At 37.9% G+C, this 16,826-nt stretch overlaps 1 protein-coding gene across 6 annotated transcripts in view; it reads right to left on the bottom strand.

Moving 5' to 3' along the window:
- ZC3H12C (zinc finger CCCH-type containing 12C) overlaps positions 1–16,826 on the bottom strand; it is an 82,967-nt gene that overhangs the window by 38,583 nt on the left and 27,558 nt on the right. The window contains exon 1 of one of the 6 annotated variants that reach the window (XM_051849628.2): positions 10,486–10,505. The exons of 4 other annotated variants lie outside the window; for them this stretch is intronic. In XM_051849628.2, coding sequence (XP_051705588.1) covers positions 10,486–10,488 — 3 coding nt within the window. In that variant the 5' untranslated portion in view covers positions 10,489–10,505. Of the gene's footprint in view, positions 1–5,315; positions 5,438–10,485; positions 10,506–16,826 lie in introns of those variants that run through there. One more of the 6 variants, XM_051849613.2, reaches the window with a different exon arrangement.

The raw sequence follows: 16,826 nt of genomic DNA, 5'->3' as shown, positions 1-16,826 counted from the left end.
AACTTCATGCATTTCATAAGTACAAACTTTAGGAACATAGTGATTCTTCCCACTGTATCAGCCCTCCCACCTACACTCCCACCCATCTTCCTTTTCCCTCTCATATTCCCATTCTTATTTTTTACTAAGATCTATTTTCAATTAACTTTATATACAAATGATTAACTTTATACTAAGAGTTCAACAAATAGTATATTAAAAAAAAACTGTTCCTCAACAGTCAAGACACTCATAACATTTTTGCCAAGATAGTAGCATGCCCTATTTTTCAAATGAAGACTTTATGAATTTAGAAAGGCCGTAATTCCTCCAAGGTAATAAAGTGAAAAAGCAGTGGAACTTTTTTAATTTTATAGGTTTTGTCTGACTCTCAAATTCATGTTTTTTCTCACTATATCACACTGCTTCTCAAGTTTGAGCAAAGAGATTTTTCCACTTCTAGAAAGGCTTAGGTTTGTAAAGTGACACATGCAATATAGTCAAAACATATGTTTCAGTCATGTCATGACAGGTCATGTACATTTTCCCTAACAGAATTCATAATATTCTGTAGATACTCTAAAGAGAAACCCATGTAGAAACAAAGGAAAACATTAGCTTATCATACTTGAAAAACTACATTAACGTGAATGACGTTTAACAACTGTCTAAAGGAGTTCCCCAAACGACTAACACTGACATGAAAGAGCACATATTCTAAAATGGGCAACAAAGTGAATTCTATTTCATTTAGAGATGAACACAGCTTTGTCCTAATAATCATGATTTTGTGAACACTGAACATAGTAACAGACTGTACTTTTTAGTATTATGCTACCCTTAGTAAGTGGCAGGGACACTGAGGTTTCTTTCATTCCAGGAAAAATAAAAGTTCTTTTAATCTATGTTCATTTATAGAAAGGAAAGCAATTCAATATGTCAAATAACATTAACAGCAAACAATTAAATATATTAAATAATGTTATCTCAGTTTCTTGAATTTTATGGCAGAAAACACTTCAGTACCCCACTAGATTAATTAACCATTAATCTGCATTTGGTTAAAAAAACAACTTTTGTCCTATTTTTTTCATGCAGAAATATTTTTATGATTTAAATTGCAATTGCCATTTTACTATTTTTTCTTAAAGTTTATTGAAAATGATAGTTATTTCTCTACTAGAAATGGGTTAGAAAAATAAAAAGAAAGTTACTTTCTTTTGTGCTTCATTGTAAGGACTATGTCCACATCAGTGGTTTATCTATTAAGGAAATTGCAATATTCAACTCATGTATAACATTAACAAACCAGTGGTAGCTGAATGAGACTGTCATAAAACACCTACTTAAATCACCTAAAAAAGAAACTAGGAAAACATTTTATTCCGAAGCTCTTCAACATCACACAATATAAAAGAGTTATTATAAAAATGTTAAAAGGAAATGCTCAGTGATTTTCTGAGAAGACTCAAGTTTGAAAATATACCTGGTAACCTCTTTAAAGTATTTCTACATTAATGCAATAACTTTTATTAACTATGTTAGCTATGATAATAAAGAGAAGATAACATGTGCTCTTCAGCTTGACATCAATATACTTAAAATTCCTTCCATGTAGAACTCCTGTGCACTTCCACAGGGGTTTCTTCATGGTTTATTCCCTGAGAAGATAGTTAACTTTTAATAACGTTGCTCCATACTACAGCATTCATTAGTTTTAAGGAAACATCAGACTCTCCCAGCTCCTGATTGCTCAACTGACAAAAGGAAATATCCCTTTAAAAAGCTCTATATACATTTGCTTTTTTACGAAAATGTAGCTATTTCATTTTTCCTATTAATATAGATAGGCATGGGCCCAATTATTTAGAACAAGGGATTTTAAAAGCAAACCTTTACACTCTATGATTTATTAACTACTGTAATATACTAACGCCATAACACAAGTAACAAATCACAATAGCATTCTAATAAAGGGATACAGTTTAAAGAAAAATCCACATGATGGCCTTCCTAGAGCTCCCACCAAAAGTATCTTAAACAAGGCAAATCTATTGGAGGCTGGGCTGCCTGGCAACCAGAAGCTGGTTGCTAAGCTGCACTCCTTTAACATGCCATCATGAATGCTAACACAGTGAAAGAATAATTTGGTATGAACAAAAGCCTATAAAAGAGACTGGGACTTAAGTGCGTCTGGTTTACCCTCTGAGAACAATGCAGCTGCCAAACCAATCTGGAAGCTCCGACATCATTGTTCTGTAAACCCCACAATCTGCTCTGACTGCAGGAAGTGCATTTAATGGGGGACGTTTCTGATCTCCCCTGAAAAGTTTGGGTTTTGCATAAGTGCTGTTGTGAGATAATTCTTCAAGATAATGACTTGCTGACCAAATCCCTGCATTGGGCTAGGAAATATTATTTTAATATTGAGTGGAAGAGCTTTCTTTCTTTTCTTTTTTTTTGGTTCTGGACTATATCAGATGAGATGCACACCTTATTAAAAAGACAGCCAACAGGGGACATTAAAATGAAATTTTTTGTTTAAAGGCTAGGTGAAATTACTTTTAACATTTCCACTTTTTCCAAGAAACAAAAACCAGATACCAAGAAGTTTTTAAAGTGAAACTTAACCACTCTGGAAAAAAAGTATTTAAACTTTCTACATTGTCTTCAATTTAAAGTTTTTATATAAAGTGTCAAAGGTACTACCTAAATCTATAATATATAGTTTATTATATGACAATACTAAAAAGGCAGAAAAATGGGTTTATCAATTGCTTGTTACTTTATAATATTGAACCAAATGAAACTCATTTGTGTATCAATGTATTTAATGATTGTCACATACCTTTAACTTGTGATAACTCAATGTAATTTGTATATAACACTCAGGTAAAAAGTTTGCAATAATTATATTCATTTTTAATGCTTAGGAAAATGTACACTTGAACTAATTTTTAAAATTAACACTTTGTTAGACAACATAATTTTTGTTTCAAAATATTCTGGTTAGACATTTTCTCACAATGACAGGCCTCTCTTCATCCTGTGGATTTCATTGGTTAGTTCAGAGAAAGTGATCCTATGTCATCAAGGCCTAACTAAGCAGTAAAATGATTTTTAGTTTCTATAGAGTAAGAGACTAAATATGAAATAATACAAACAATGATGAATGAGTTCAATTTCTAGGACTAACATATAACAGAAATCTAAAATGACCTGATTTGTACTAATCCATATACTGTAAAGATTTGATTCTATGTAATCATGTGTAATCAGCAAAAGGCTCCTAAGATTTAATAGGGCATTTAAAAGCCACCCAGAAATTGGCAATATTCTGAAATCATTCAACAAAAATTAAATACTAAAGTATTATTTTCAAAGCCTCATGGAATATTTGTTCATGTAATGGAATGTAAAAATCTTATAAGGAGTCACTGTAAGAAACTTTAGAACAAAGAATGGCATATAAGATTTATTTCTGCTCAGTGTAAGATAAAAAGAACACAATATCACAACACGTATCAGTACATGTAAGGCAGAAACTTCCTTTCTCCTTATTTCTAAACAAGTATCAGACTTAAGTTTTACCTTCACTGAAACGCAAACATATAAATCATCTTATGTTTAACCAACTAAATATTAGCTAATCAGAGTAATATTTCTCAAGAAGCAGCAGCATGGTTCTATACACAAAGATTAGTTTATACTTTATGAAGTTTATAGTTTTATAGTTACAGTTTTATAAACTTTATATTTTTTATAGTTACAATAAACTTTCAAGAAATATGGCTTATGTTTTAAATTTTATGTTGGAGATACATTATAATTACCCTTCACTTACTCTATTAATGAACACAAACAATGGTAGGCAAAAATATGATGATCTAAAAACAGATTTCCACAGTTAGTAAGTCTGTAGATGTCCCTCAGATACTTCATTGGAAACTCTGTTTTTCTCTCTAAAGGCAAGATAAAAATTAAATAATACTATCTGTTGGAAAACAACTACATTGTCATGTTAATCTTCTAGATGAAGTCTCATTATTTAAGTTTCTATAAAGACACTTTATATTAGCTGGGTGCAAGTTTATGATATAACGACTGTTTACTAGAAACATATCACATTCTCAGAAATTCTTTCACTTAGTGAAGAGACTTTTCTGAAAGTTTTCATTAGATAACTTGGATACTCCTTCATCTCACATCAAGCCAAAACAATTTCTTTTTTATATTTAAAACAGCCTCAGATTAATCAGGAATATTAGACCATAAACATGGTATACCAATTTATTTGTTTGTAATGTAAAGTTACAATGCCATGAAAGAGGGTTCTGGTTGTTATCCAAATGGTAATACTATGAGAACAATGGAAATGAAATAATGAATATGTAATAAATACCTACTGCTGTAGTCGCTGTGTGTTTAATTACCATTGTATTTGAGTGAGTGCTGTTGTCCGCATCCCGCAACTAACAAAGGCAGGATGTCCCTTTGAACAGATTGGTTAAAGCTCTGGGGCAACAGATGTCTACTGGAACTGCAGGAGACCAGCAACTGGTGGCCTGCCCATCTTCTGAAAACTTTCAATAGACGAATGCATATGCTCACACAATAGAGCATGTGGGAGAAATGGAAACCTCTTTTTAACCCTTTCTGCTCTTCCTTTCCTTCCCAACTGCGAGATCAAAGTCTTTGTCTCCTCCTGGCTTCCCCATTACAGAACTCTTGAAAGCAATAGTTCTTGGAATGGTAGCTTCAGTCTAATATCTGAAACTAGCACAAAGGGAAAAGGGTGAGAGAAGAGAAATTAGAAAGTGTAGATGAATGCTGAAATTGCTGACAAGGCAACTGAATGCTTACTCATCATATTTAAAATAAGCTATCTGAAACATTTACCTATGTCAATCCATCTCCCCAAGGTAGACTTTCAAGACAATAGAAAATCCATCAAATATTACTATCATTTTATAACACTAAGGCATGACAGTGACATCTCAAGAAACCAAAGAATCTGAGAAGATAAAACCTAAATCCACTATTTATCAAAAAAAAAAAACACAGCATTTGCTCCAAATGATTAATTATATTTCATGCCTAATGTCTTAGAAATATTCATGGAGCTATTAGTAATTATTTAAAAACTCTAGAATATTAAAACGTAAACATTTGCTTCACAGACATGTATTACAGAAGGAACTGAATTTTCTGAATGTTGATACTATGTAATAATTTGTAGGCTTTCATGAGGTGCTATCTTTTAAAGAGTTTACATTAATACTCTAAATATTTAGTAAAGTTGAACTTTCAAGGCATTAAGTAGCACAAATACTCACGTTAGCAGGAAAATACAAAGACATTGGTTGCTGTAGCAGCCTCAGCAGTAACTCCTTAACACAATTTCAGCTGCAGACTTCCAGGCAGGCAAGAAGAACAATGAATGGTTGAACAGATGGAATGGCAATGTCTTTGCTTAACCTATTACCGAGTGGAATAACAGCCAATCATAGGCCAGAAAGCTCACAATTAGTGGGCCAGGCAGATGCAAGACAACCTCAGCACCCTGCGCCAGGTTCGGAGGTTTCTAAGATAAGCAAGTTGATGTCATGCTCGGGTCTGCCTGGGCAGCATGTGCATTAACGAGGGGTGTGCAACAACAATAGGCCATACAAAGCTGACTGGTAGGCAGCTGCTCTATGAGCGCAGAGTCATTAGGGAGCAGGCTGCCAAGAAGAAACACCTGGCTTGGGCAGACTTCAGCTTTTCCTCCTTGTTTTTAATGCATGAGACAAAGGAAGCAATTATATTTTAAAGTAGTAAAAGTTGCAAGTTTCCAAAAAGTTGAGGCCATACGCCAGTCTATTAGCTTTTCATTTTTATTTGAGAAATAAAGAAAATGAGGTGTGTCAAAGCAGCAACAAACTACTGCAGCAATCCCTTTTCTTTAATAAGCGAGTTACTGGTAAAATGAGATAGGAGGCTTTAGAAAACTATTTCCCTGAAAATATGGATAAATTTGTATTTTAAAGTATGTTTATGTGTTAGAAAAAAGTAAAACTAAAGAGAGGTGATGAAAATAGAAATAGATGTAAAGTAGAAAGATTTACAGAGCTTACAAAGAGAATTTATCTTTTAAAAGTTCACTGAAAGTAGATTAAACAAACACTGGTTAAATTTTTCACCTACCATGTAACTGAAATTCAGTTACAGTTTATAATCTGTAGAGATCTAGAAATACTTTTTCAGATTATATCATTCATTACATGAATATTTTTGTAAAATTAAAAATGACAAATTTATAAATTGAGAATTTGAAACTTTCCAACACAACTACATCACAGAAACAAGTTGTATTACTCATTATAGTTATTAACCCTATAACTGTTCTACATGAAACATACTCCAGTGTTTTGGGGGTTAAAAATAAGTATTTCAATTCAAAACAGAATAAAATTCATTCCAACTCTGTGCTACATAAATCATAAACTGTACATTTAGACAAAATTATTTCAGTACAACCTAAAATCACAGAACCTATCTTACGTATGTAAAATAGCAGTGTGAAATTCTTTTATTATGGTTGCTAGTTAAATATATAATTAAATAGAAGCAAAATCTTTTATCATGCTTTAATATACAACACACTATACTTTCTAAAGTTTGTGCTTAATAGAATTTGTAAGACTTAATACTAAAATTTTTGGTTCAGGATGAAGTGAACATTTTAAATATTATGACATTTTTGAAGAGTATAAAGTATTCAACAAGTCCCCTCAGTGAGGAAGTTTGTTATCCCTGGTCTATTTCAGTGTTTCAGATTACAGTATTAATAATACTGACTACTTGTTTTTGAGGGCTCCATATGTTGTACCTTGAGTGGCCTCTGATTATGTAAAAAATTCAGTGAAAATGTAAATACCATAAGGTGCTGTGAAGATAGTCCCCTACTCAAGAGAAAGGAAAAGTACAGCTGTTCTACTTGCCTAATGTGATGTAGAACACACACACACACAGCACACACACACACAGCACACATACACACCCTCTTCATTCCAGTACAAATTAGAAGAGTGAAGGCCAAGAGCTGATCTAAACACATAATTTACCAATACAAACTGATGGATGCAGAGTCTAGATTTTTCCATTAAATGATCATGAACTCTAAAGATATAACACTTGGTTAAAGTACTGCAAGTAATCTAAATTAATCTTTCTTTTCCACAAATACAGAAGCTACTCAAAATTAGGATAATTTGTGAATACTTAAAAAAAAACCAACAACACTGATTGGGACTTCTGATCCTATAACCTTATTGTATTCACTCTAATGCAAATGAGATCTTTTCTATTAACAAAATAAGATCTATTCCATATGGTAAAATTTTTTCTATCTTACCAAAATTACTCCTTAGCCTGCTAAAAACCCAAAAACTACTGTTTCCAGAAAGAAAACTAAAATGTGCCATATATTGCAGATCACCCATTTGTCTGAAGTGTGCCATTCCAAAAAATGTTGGCAAATTTAAAAAATCTGTGAAAATGTTTTTGAACTAAATATACTTACTGGCTTCTATATGTCAAGTTAGAACTATTCTTTTTCTGCTAGGGTTATTGTAATGTTACTGGAATAATTAAATTCATGATCTAATTTCATAAGCCCAATAAAGATCAAGAGAAAGCATCTCTAGCATTACAGTTTGTTGAGAATTTACAATGTGGGTTACACAGAATTCAAATTTCATGTCTGCGTAAGTGTTGGAACGTTCCAGAAATGAAGTTAGGGGTGTGTGTGCTGGGGGGAGGTGATGGTGGTAGTTGGAAGAAATAAGATCACTGCTTTGGCCAGTGCTCTGTAATTCTGGTAAAATTGAGTTTGGTTAAACAAAATAAAAATGGAAAAAAAAAACAACAGACTTCCACACAAAGTAGGTACCACTAAAACCGAATGAAACTTAACAGCTATGCACTGACTAGAAGAGAGAGTGAGGTCAGTATTTATGAATTCATTTGTTTATAGAAAGGAAACTACTTCGTGTGAATAGACAATATTCTCTTTTTCCGTGGGCTTTTTTCCTTCTCTTTATCCCCTGCTACTACAGTTACTACTTTACAGTTTTAATTCAGGAGGAGGAGGCATCTTCTCACTCGGCCACAGTGAGCACAAAGAATGAGAGAAAACTACCCAAGAGCTCAGCGGGAAGCCTGATCTATAGCACTGGATTAAGCTTTTTTGCAAACAGCAAATAAAGGCAGTGATCTGAAAAAGCTAATCAGATCCTGCTGTGGTATTTAGACTATGTTGGTTGCTAGTATTGGATAATGTTAAGCACATTAAAACATCTGTAGGTAAAAAGACAGCCTCAGTCTAGCTTTCCCAGTCACATGGCCCTGGTCCACTTGCACTGGAGACCAAATACAAACAGCTGTGCTGGGCTCTGTTTGGGTCACTGCAATAAATGAAGGAGCACAGTGCACACTTATGACAGGTTAGGAAGACACTAGAATCTGTCAACATCAAGGGTGAGTCTAACTTTTGAAACTTCCAGCATTTATGAGGGCCTCCCTTTTTGAGGCCTGAATGTCAAACACTGGGCTTTGGTGCTGGAGTCTGGAATCAATTTCTTTTGCCCATGGTGATCCAAGCCCACTTCCTGGTGCTTCTCTCTTCAAACAGACTTGTTCCTCTTTGAGTTAATATAATCCATTTTGATCCTAACAATAACACTATGGAAGTAAGATTATTATATCAAATTTTCTCAATTACCTGAAAAAGGTTGAAAGGTTAAAATTTATCCAAAAAATTGCTATTATTTTTGAGATCTTAAAAAAAATGAGCCAGGGCCGGCATTATGCTGCAGCAGGTTAAGCTACCGCTTATAGCACCAGCATCCCATATAGGACTGTCAGGGTTCAAGTCTTGGCAGCTTCACTTCCGATCTAGCTCCCTGCTAATGTACTTGAGAAAGCATCAGAGAATGGCCCAAGGGCTTGGGCCCCTGCCATTCATGTGAGAGGCCCAAATGGAATTCTAGGCTACTGGCTTTGGCCTGGCCCAGCCCGGGCCATTGTGGCCATTGGGGAATGAACCAGCAGATGGAAGATATTTATCTCTCCCTTTTTTTCTGTCTCTTACTCTTGCCTACCCTGTTACTCTGCCAGTAAAACAATAATTTTGAATGAATCTTTATAAAAGTGATCCAAAAAAATTTACAATGTAAAAGAATACAGCAAAAATCAATCAAAATCAATCAAACACAAACTCCAGTATCTAAAGTTACTATATTTAGAAAGTCAGATGAGCATGAGATCTTTCATTTATAAAACTGCTCTTAGTGTTCTTTGAAAAGCACTAACTTCAAGGTACAAAACAACGCTAAGAACATAACCTCTATGACTTAAAGACAAACGGCTGCAGGTCTGGACAGCTCTAGTTAAACAAAAGTCACAGGGTCAGCTGGATCAAACAGCCAGTAACATCATCTCTGACATGTCCACTCCAGAACGTTCTGTAGGAAAGGTGAGACATGCTTCTAATTCCCCTTTTCCAAAAAACCCAAGCCCCATCTCAGGCAAGAGACAGTTTGGGAAAGTCCCACATCAGCCCGTATTTGGAACCTGTCCTGAATCAAATCCCCCCAAAGTACACGCTAGAGGAATGCAGCTTTACATTTAACATTAACTGTATGAAGATTCTCAACTATAATTAGGATCAGATATTTCAGACAGATCAAGTAGAAATGATTTTACATCAAATGAACTTAAACTGAAACGTATTATGTGAGAATAGTGTGGCATTACATAGAAAAATACATTATTAACCGATAAGGCAACAAACATCTATAAAAATGGTACAGAACAGAGGGTACAAATGAGAAACGCTCCAAACACATTTGTCATTTCCCCAATGACACGGCCACTCTCCCATTTCTCAAGTTCATATTAAACACAGTGGTGGAGCTGGGTCGAGGAGAAGTCGCTTAAAACTATCACCAAGATGCAGCTACCCCTGTGGCCCTAAAATAAACTAATTGTGTTTTAATATGAAGAAAACTACTTTTCCTATCTACACCAAGAAATACATTGTATCAGAAGTTATATTTTAGTACAAGTCATATTTGCTCCTAAAAAATACCATGCAATTACTAATAGGTAAATAAAAGATGAAAAGGAAAAACTCTAAGATACACTGGATTTATCAATTGAACCCTTTATCTATTAGAAAGATAAACTTTTTTTTAATTTATTTAAAGGGCTTGGGACATTTACTGGCAGCACACAGCAAAGGTCATAGGATCAAAGCAAGAACTCAACACTTGAGCCTTTGGAAGGTTAGAGTCCAGGACAGAATCCAGGGTTTCAGTGGCAAAGCTTCTAGAATTTCCGTGTATGATGATTTAGCACTATCTGTTCTTTGACTCTACGGTCGCCACACAAGCTGCTAATTCTTGAGACACGGAATCACATCAGCACAGTTTAGATAATAACTTCACTACTTTGCCCAATTACCATGGCCAAGAGAAGGTGGAGCCTTGATTGGCAGCTTGATCAGAACCGTATATGGAAATGGATGTGGGAGTTCCTGAGGTGCACCTGTATCAACAAAATCATGGGAGGAGAAAAAGCTTGGTGGATAGAAACATCAGAAATCCACTAAAAAGGACATTTTATACACTACAGAGATGTTTATATGGGCTCCGTGAAATTCATCAAAATGACTTTAAAAGTGGTAAAGAAAAAAATTTCTGAAGGTAAAACAAAATAAAGAGAATATTAAAAAATGGAAACTCATGTTTTTGATTAATTTTTCATACTTAACAAAAGGAAACTATGAAATATACTATCACTTTTAGAGTACACACTGATTCCTTGGCTTCATTTTCACATCTATGAACAGTAACATATCTCACTCCCAATTTCCCTTAAAGAAACTCTTCATTGTCACAACACTGCATTCTTGAAATTTCAGTCAACTTTGTTGATTTCTTTTTCTTTTTTTAAAAGATTTATTTATTTATTTGAAAGTTGGAGTTACAAAGAGAGACAGAGAGAGAGAGAGAGAGAGAGAGAGAGGTCTTCCATCTGCTGGTTCACCCCTGCAACAGCCTCAATGGTCAGAACTGGGCTAGGCTGAAGTCAGGAGCCAGGACCCTCATCCAGGTCTCCCATGTGGATGGCAAGGGTCCAAACACTTGGGCCATCATCTGCTGTTTTTCCTAGGCCATTAGCAGGGAGCTGGATGGGAAGTGGAGCAGTCAGGATAGGAACTAGCACCCATATGGGATGCTGGCATCATAGGCAGTAGTTTTACCCATGATGTCACAACTATGGCATCTAGTTTTTAATTTATATAATACATTTTTTTTTTGACAGAGTGGATAGTGAGAGAGAGAGACAGAGAGAAAGGTCTTCCTTTTGCCGTTGGTTCACCCTCCAATGGCCGCCACGGCTGGCGCACTGCGCTGATCCGAAGGCAGGAGCCAGGTACTTATCCTGGTCTCCCATGGGGTGCAGGGCCCAAGCACTTGGGCCATCCTCCACTGCGTTCCCGGGCCACAGCAGAGAGCTGGCCTGGAAGAGGGGCAACCGGGACAGAATCCGGCACCCCGACCGGGACTAGAACCTGGTGTGCCGGCGCCGCTAGGTGGAGGATTAGCCTATTGAGCCGCGGCGCCGGCCATATAATACATTCTTAAAATACAGTTGATCAATTCCTGATTTTTTCTTCTCAAGTTTTTCATTGTCATAGCAATGAACATCTCCTAGATTAGTTTTGTTTCTCAACTGATCTCTTTTTTTGTTTAAAAATTTATTATTTATTTGAAAGAGTTACACAGAGAGAGAAGGAGAGGTCTTCCATCCGCTGGTTCACTCCCCAGATGGCTGCAACAGTTGGAGCTGTGCCTATCCAAAGCCAGGAGCCAGGAGCTTCTTCTGGGTCTCCCATGCAGGTGCAGGGTCCCAATCACCTGGGCCATCTTCCACTGCTTTCCCAAGCCATAGCAGAGAGTGGATCAGAAGTGGAGCAGCTGGGTCTCGAGCAGGCACCCATATGGGAGGCTGGTCTGCAGGCTGGCACTGCAGGCAGCAGCACTGCTACACCACAGTGCTGGCCCCACTCAACTGATTTCTTTCCTTGACTACCTCCCTAAGAACTTGCCTTAGGAGTAATTTTTAATCAAATCACTCTAATACTAAAAAAAAAAAAAAAAAAAAGTAGGGGCCGGCGCTGTGGCATAGCGAGTAAAGCCATCACCTGCAGTGCTGGCATCCTGTATGGATGCTGGTTGGAGCCCCGGCTGTTCCACTTCCGATCCAGCTCTCTGCTATGGCCTGGGTGTAAGGGAAAGGATTTACTGGGGGAAACCCAACAGACCGGAGGGAAGGGGCAAAAAAGGAAAAGAGGGAGAAGGAGAGCATAAGAGAGCGATTGAGAGAGAGAGAGAGAGAGACAGAGAGATGGAAAAAAAAGAGAGAGATTGAGAGAGAAAGAGACAGAAAGAGGGAGAGAGGTCTGGAGACAGAAAGAGAACCATGTGTTCAGGAACAGGTGTTCTTAAAACTTTGCAGAGGCCAGCACCATGGCTCACTAGGCTGATCCTCCGCCTTGCGGCGCTGGCACACCAGGTTCTAGTCCCGGTCGGGGCTCTGGATTCTGTCCCGGTTGCCCCTCTTCCAGGCCAGCTCTCTGCTGTGGCCAGGGAGTGCAGTGGAGGATGGCCCAAGTGCTTGGGCCCTGCACCCCATGGGAGATCAGGATAAGAACCTGGCTACTGCCATCGGATCAGCGCGGTGCGCCGGCCGCAGCCCGCCGGCCACGGCAGCCATTAGAGGGTGAACCAACGGCAAAAGGAAGATCTTTCTCTCTGTCTCTCTCTCTCTCTCTGTCCACTCTGCCTGTCAAAAAAAAACAAAACAAACAAACAAACAAAAAAAAAAACAAAAAAAACAACTTTGTGGGAAGGAGGGGGAGGCAGGGAAGTAGGAGCAGTGAATCCCATTAGGATGGGGGTGGAGCTGACACGGGTGATTGGGCCATGTGGCCACCTGGCTTCCAGCAGTGGTGGCAAGGGCTAGGGCCTAGGATGGTGTCAAGGTGTAGATTGCACCATAGATAAGACTGAGCCATTTTACTAACACTGGGAAAGCAGCAGAAGACGGCCCAACTCCTTGGGCCTCTGCACTCATGTGGGAGACCCAGAAGAAGCTCCTAGCTCCTGGCTTTTGGATCAGCCCAGCTACCGCTGTTGTGGCCAATTGGGGAGCGAACCATCGGATGGAAGACCTCTCTCTCTCTCTCTCTCCTCTGTGTAACTCTTTCAAATAAATAAATAAATATTAAAAAAAAAATCTGAGCTACATGGGTGAAGTCACTGGCATCCCAAATGGACATTGGTTCAAGTCCTGGTTGCTCCACTTGTGATCCAGCTCCCTGATAATGCACCTGGGAAAGCCATAGAAGATGGCCCAAGTGCTTGGGGCCTTGCACCCTCGTGAGAGACCTGGAAGACACACTCTCTCTCTAACTCTGCTCTACAAATAAATAAATCTTAAAAAAATTAATCTGAGCTACAAATCACAGGTCTCAGGAGGGTCCTCTGCTTTTTTTCCCAAAGTTGTCTACAACCTGGATCTCCTTAACCTCTGTAATCTTACTTCCCACTTTCCCGCAGGTGAAGGGAGAGAAAAAGTGAAGTTATAAGTGCTGAAATAAATTTCCTTTAAGTCCAGTGCTGCCTCACGCATATCACACGTGTCTCCCAAGCTCAACTCCAGGCTTCTTTTTCCATTACATTTTCTTGGATTAGTCTAGTTTTGTTTATTTCCTGGTCCTTTGGTTTCTATAATGTGACTGTACTGCACACTTTAGCACTTATTTATGGACCAGACTGTGTATTTTTTGAGAGAACCATTTATTCTCCATAACCGACAGGGTACAACCTGCCTGGTATATAGCAGTGTGCTGGGCTCTAGAAGGTCTCTGAGTGAAATGCATACCTGGTTAAGAAGAAAGCCCCCTGCAAATCTGAGTGTAGGCATTCATATGAACAAAACCACTGCCCAATGTCTAGGAAGAGGACTTAAGTCCTAGAGAGCCAGTCTCTTTGGCTCTGCATTTCTCTCTGGGACCTGCCCACAAGCACGGACCACACAGTTACTCTGCTCTCCAGCTTGGCCTGAACCTGCATGGTTAAATCTTTCTAACTCTGTAGTTCAGTGTTACTACATCTTCTGTGCCATCTATGAAGGCATGTTCTCCAATGGCTCCACCAATAAAAAGGGCTGCTACTGTGATTTCCATCTCTTAGGCTCCTTGTCTAGAACTAAGGCGGGAAAAAAAACCTGTTCCAATTCCACCAATATTCAACAATAAACATGCTCTGCTAGAAAGAACTAAAAATTAGTTTCGTTATTAAGAAAAAAAGGAAATAAAGACAATGTAACTTTAATCAGGCCACTTGCATGCAGATAAAGTTTAAAAAGGGGAAAAATTCAGTAACAAAGAAGCAAGATAATGCTCCTCAAAGTCAAAATTCTTAAGATCAATGAAAATCTTTAGTATTACATCATCAAGAATTAATAAACCTTCATTCTGTTCAGGATTCAGAGATCAATGTAAAATAAATCCATAAAAACAGCATTCCTTTCCAGTGGTCTAAAAATAATAGAATCCTCCTTTAATTATTTTATGTTATATTTTTGATTATTTGCTTATGTATTTGAGACAGATATCCCATCTGCTGGTTCATTTCTCAAATGCCTACACCAGCCCCCAGAAGGAAGCCAGGAACCTAGTCTCAATCCTAGTCTTCCATGTGGCTAGCAGCAACCCGATTACTTGAGTCACTACCACTGCCTCCCAGGGTCTGCATTAGTATGAAACTGGAGTCAGGAATCAAATCCAGACACCAAAAGGGTACTCAAGCATCTTGATGGCTATGCCAAACTCTCTTCCCTTTACTCATTTTATATGATGAAATATTAAACCACGATCTGAGACTTCATTCAGATATTTTCCAGGGATTTGCTTCTCATTAAGTGTTTTTTTTTTTTTTTAAATTCATTAAGCAGTTAAGTTTGTGAGAAGATCATCTTCAACTTCTATAAGACTCCTATAAATACTCAAAGAACAAGATTTTTAAATAATTAATTTATTCCAAAGGTTCTTGTTGGAATGATAACTGTTGTATCTCAAGCCATCTTACAGGAGCAACACAAGACTGCTTGTCTTCTTCAATCAATCAGATCTCGAGTACAGACCCCTGCAAGTCCTAGCTCCATGTCTAAACTCCATTTCAGCAGGAAGTAGCCGGAGAGAAAATGGTGCCCCATCTCCTTATCTAAACTGAGTCAGCCATTCTCGCTCATTGCCCAAAAGATAGATAAACATTAGAATGTATTCTTGGGACCGGCATCGTGGCTCACTTGGTTAATCCTCCTCCTGCAGCACTGGCATCCCATATAGGCACCGGGTTCTAGTCCTGGATGCTCCTCTTCCGGTCCAGCTCTCTGCTGTGGCCAGGGAAGGCAGTGCTTGGGCCCCTGCACCCACATGGGAGACCAGGAAGAAGCACCTGGCTCCTGGCTTTGGATTGGCTCAGCATTCATGGTGGCCATTTGGGGAGTGAACCAACAGAGGGAATATTTTTCTCTCTCTCTTTCTCTCTCTCTGTCTGTAACTCTACAAATTAATTAAAAAAATAAATTAAAAAAAAATAATGTATTCCTTGCCCTTGAATCTCATTTGGGTCTCACACTCTATTGCCTTCATACCCCACCCCCCACAGCCACCTGAAAGACCACTTCTAGGTTCCCCTCTGCTTGCTACTCCCTACCCACACCCCAACCCGAGCCCTCCTAAAATATCTAAAGGCCTGGCCCCTAGGGGTCAGGGCCTTCTGCCAGTGTTCCATCATGTGTACAAATGCTAATCTAACAGAACAGCTAAAGAAGGAAGAGCAGAAAGAGAAAACTCAAGAGGAAAAAAGGATATATATGATTTTACAGAACATATATAAGGTAGCTAAAGGGGGTAGTGATGTGGTGTAGAAGTTAGTTAAGTTTCTATCTGTGGTGGCAGCATCCCATATGGGTGCCTGTTTCATCCTGGCTGCTCCACTTCTGATCCAGCTTCCTGCTAATGTGCCTGGGAAAGCAGCGGAAGATGGCCCAACTATGGTGGTTGTGGCCATTATGGGGGTGAATCAGCTGATGGAAGACCTCTCTGTTTCTTTCTCTTTATCTCTCTCTCTCTTTCCACCTTTCTCTTCTTTTTTTCCCTGTATCTCTGCCTTTCAAATAAACAAAAAATAATTTAAAAAATAACAGAAATTGTGAGTAAAAGATAACCAAAATATGCAATTTTACATAAAACAAAGTACATATACATTACTTGAATTAGAAAAATGATTAGATGGCACTTAAATGACACTACTGCTTATAGTAGTGATAACAGTTACAGCGGCAGCATCAAAAGTTGGTTAGGATTCATTTCTTCTCTTCTGATGCCACTTTCTACAACAGTCCTCAGTTTCTACCTGGTACAGGTTCATTTCTGTACATCATTATCTTTAGGCTGCTTATACCAAATGGCACTATGAGTGCGACTTGTCCTTGTGAACGTGTTCAATCCCTCCACTCAGGGAGGGAAGTATCATTACATTCTTGGAATTGTGTCTATGAACTACATGATAAGTGCTTATATTACTAAAAATAAATTGAAAATAAATAAATTGCTCCAATTAGATTGGTAATTAAATAAAAGAGAAAAGATAGCAAGTGCTGGCGAGGATTGGAGAAAAGGGAGTCTTGCACATTGGTGGGAATGTAAATACATGCAGGCACTGTGC

The sequence above is a fragment of the Oryctolagus cuniculus genome, chromosome 1 (assembly GCF_964237555.1).
Source record: "Oryctolagus cuniculus chromosome 1, mOryCun1.1, whole genome shotgun sequence".
In the NCBI taxonomy this organism is placed as follows: domain Eukaryota; kingdom Metazoa; phylum Chordata; class Mammalia; order Lagomorpha; family Leporidae; genus Oryctolagus; species Oryctolagus cuniculus.
The sequence above is the reverse complement of the archived record's forward strand: the minus strand, read 5'-3'. Positions and strand labels throughout refer to the sequence as shown.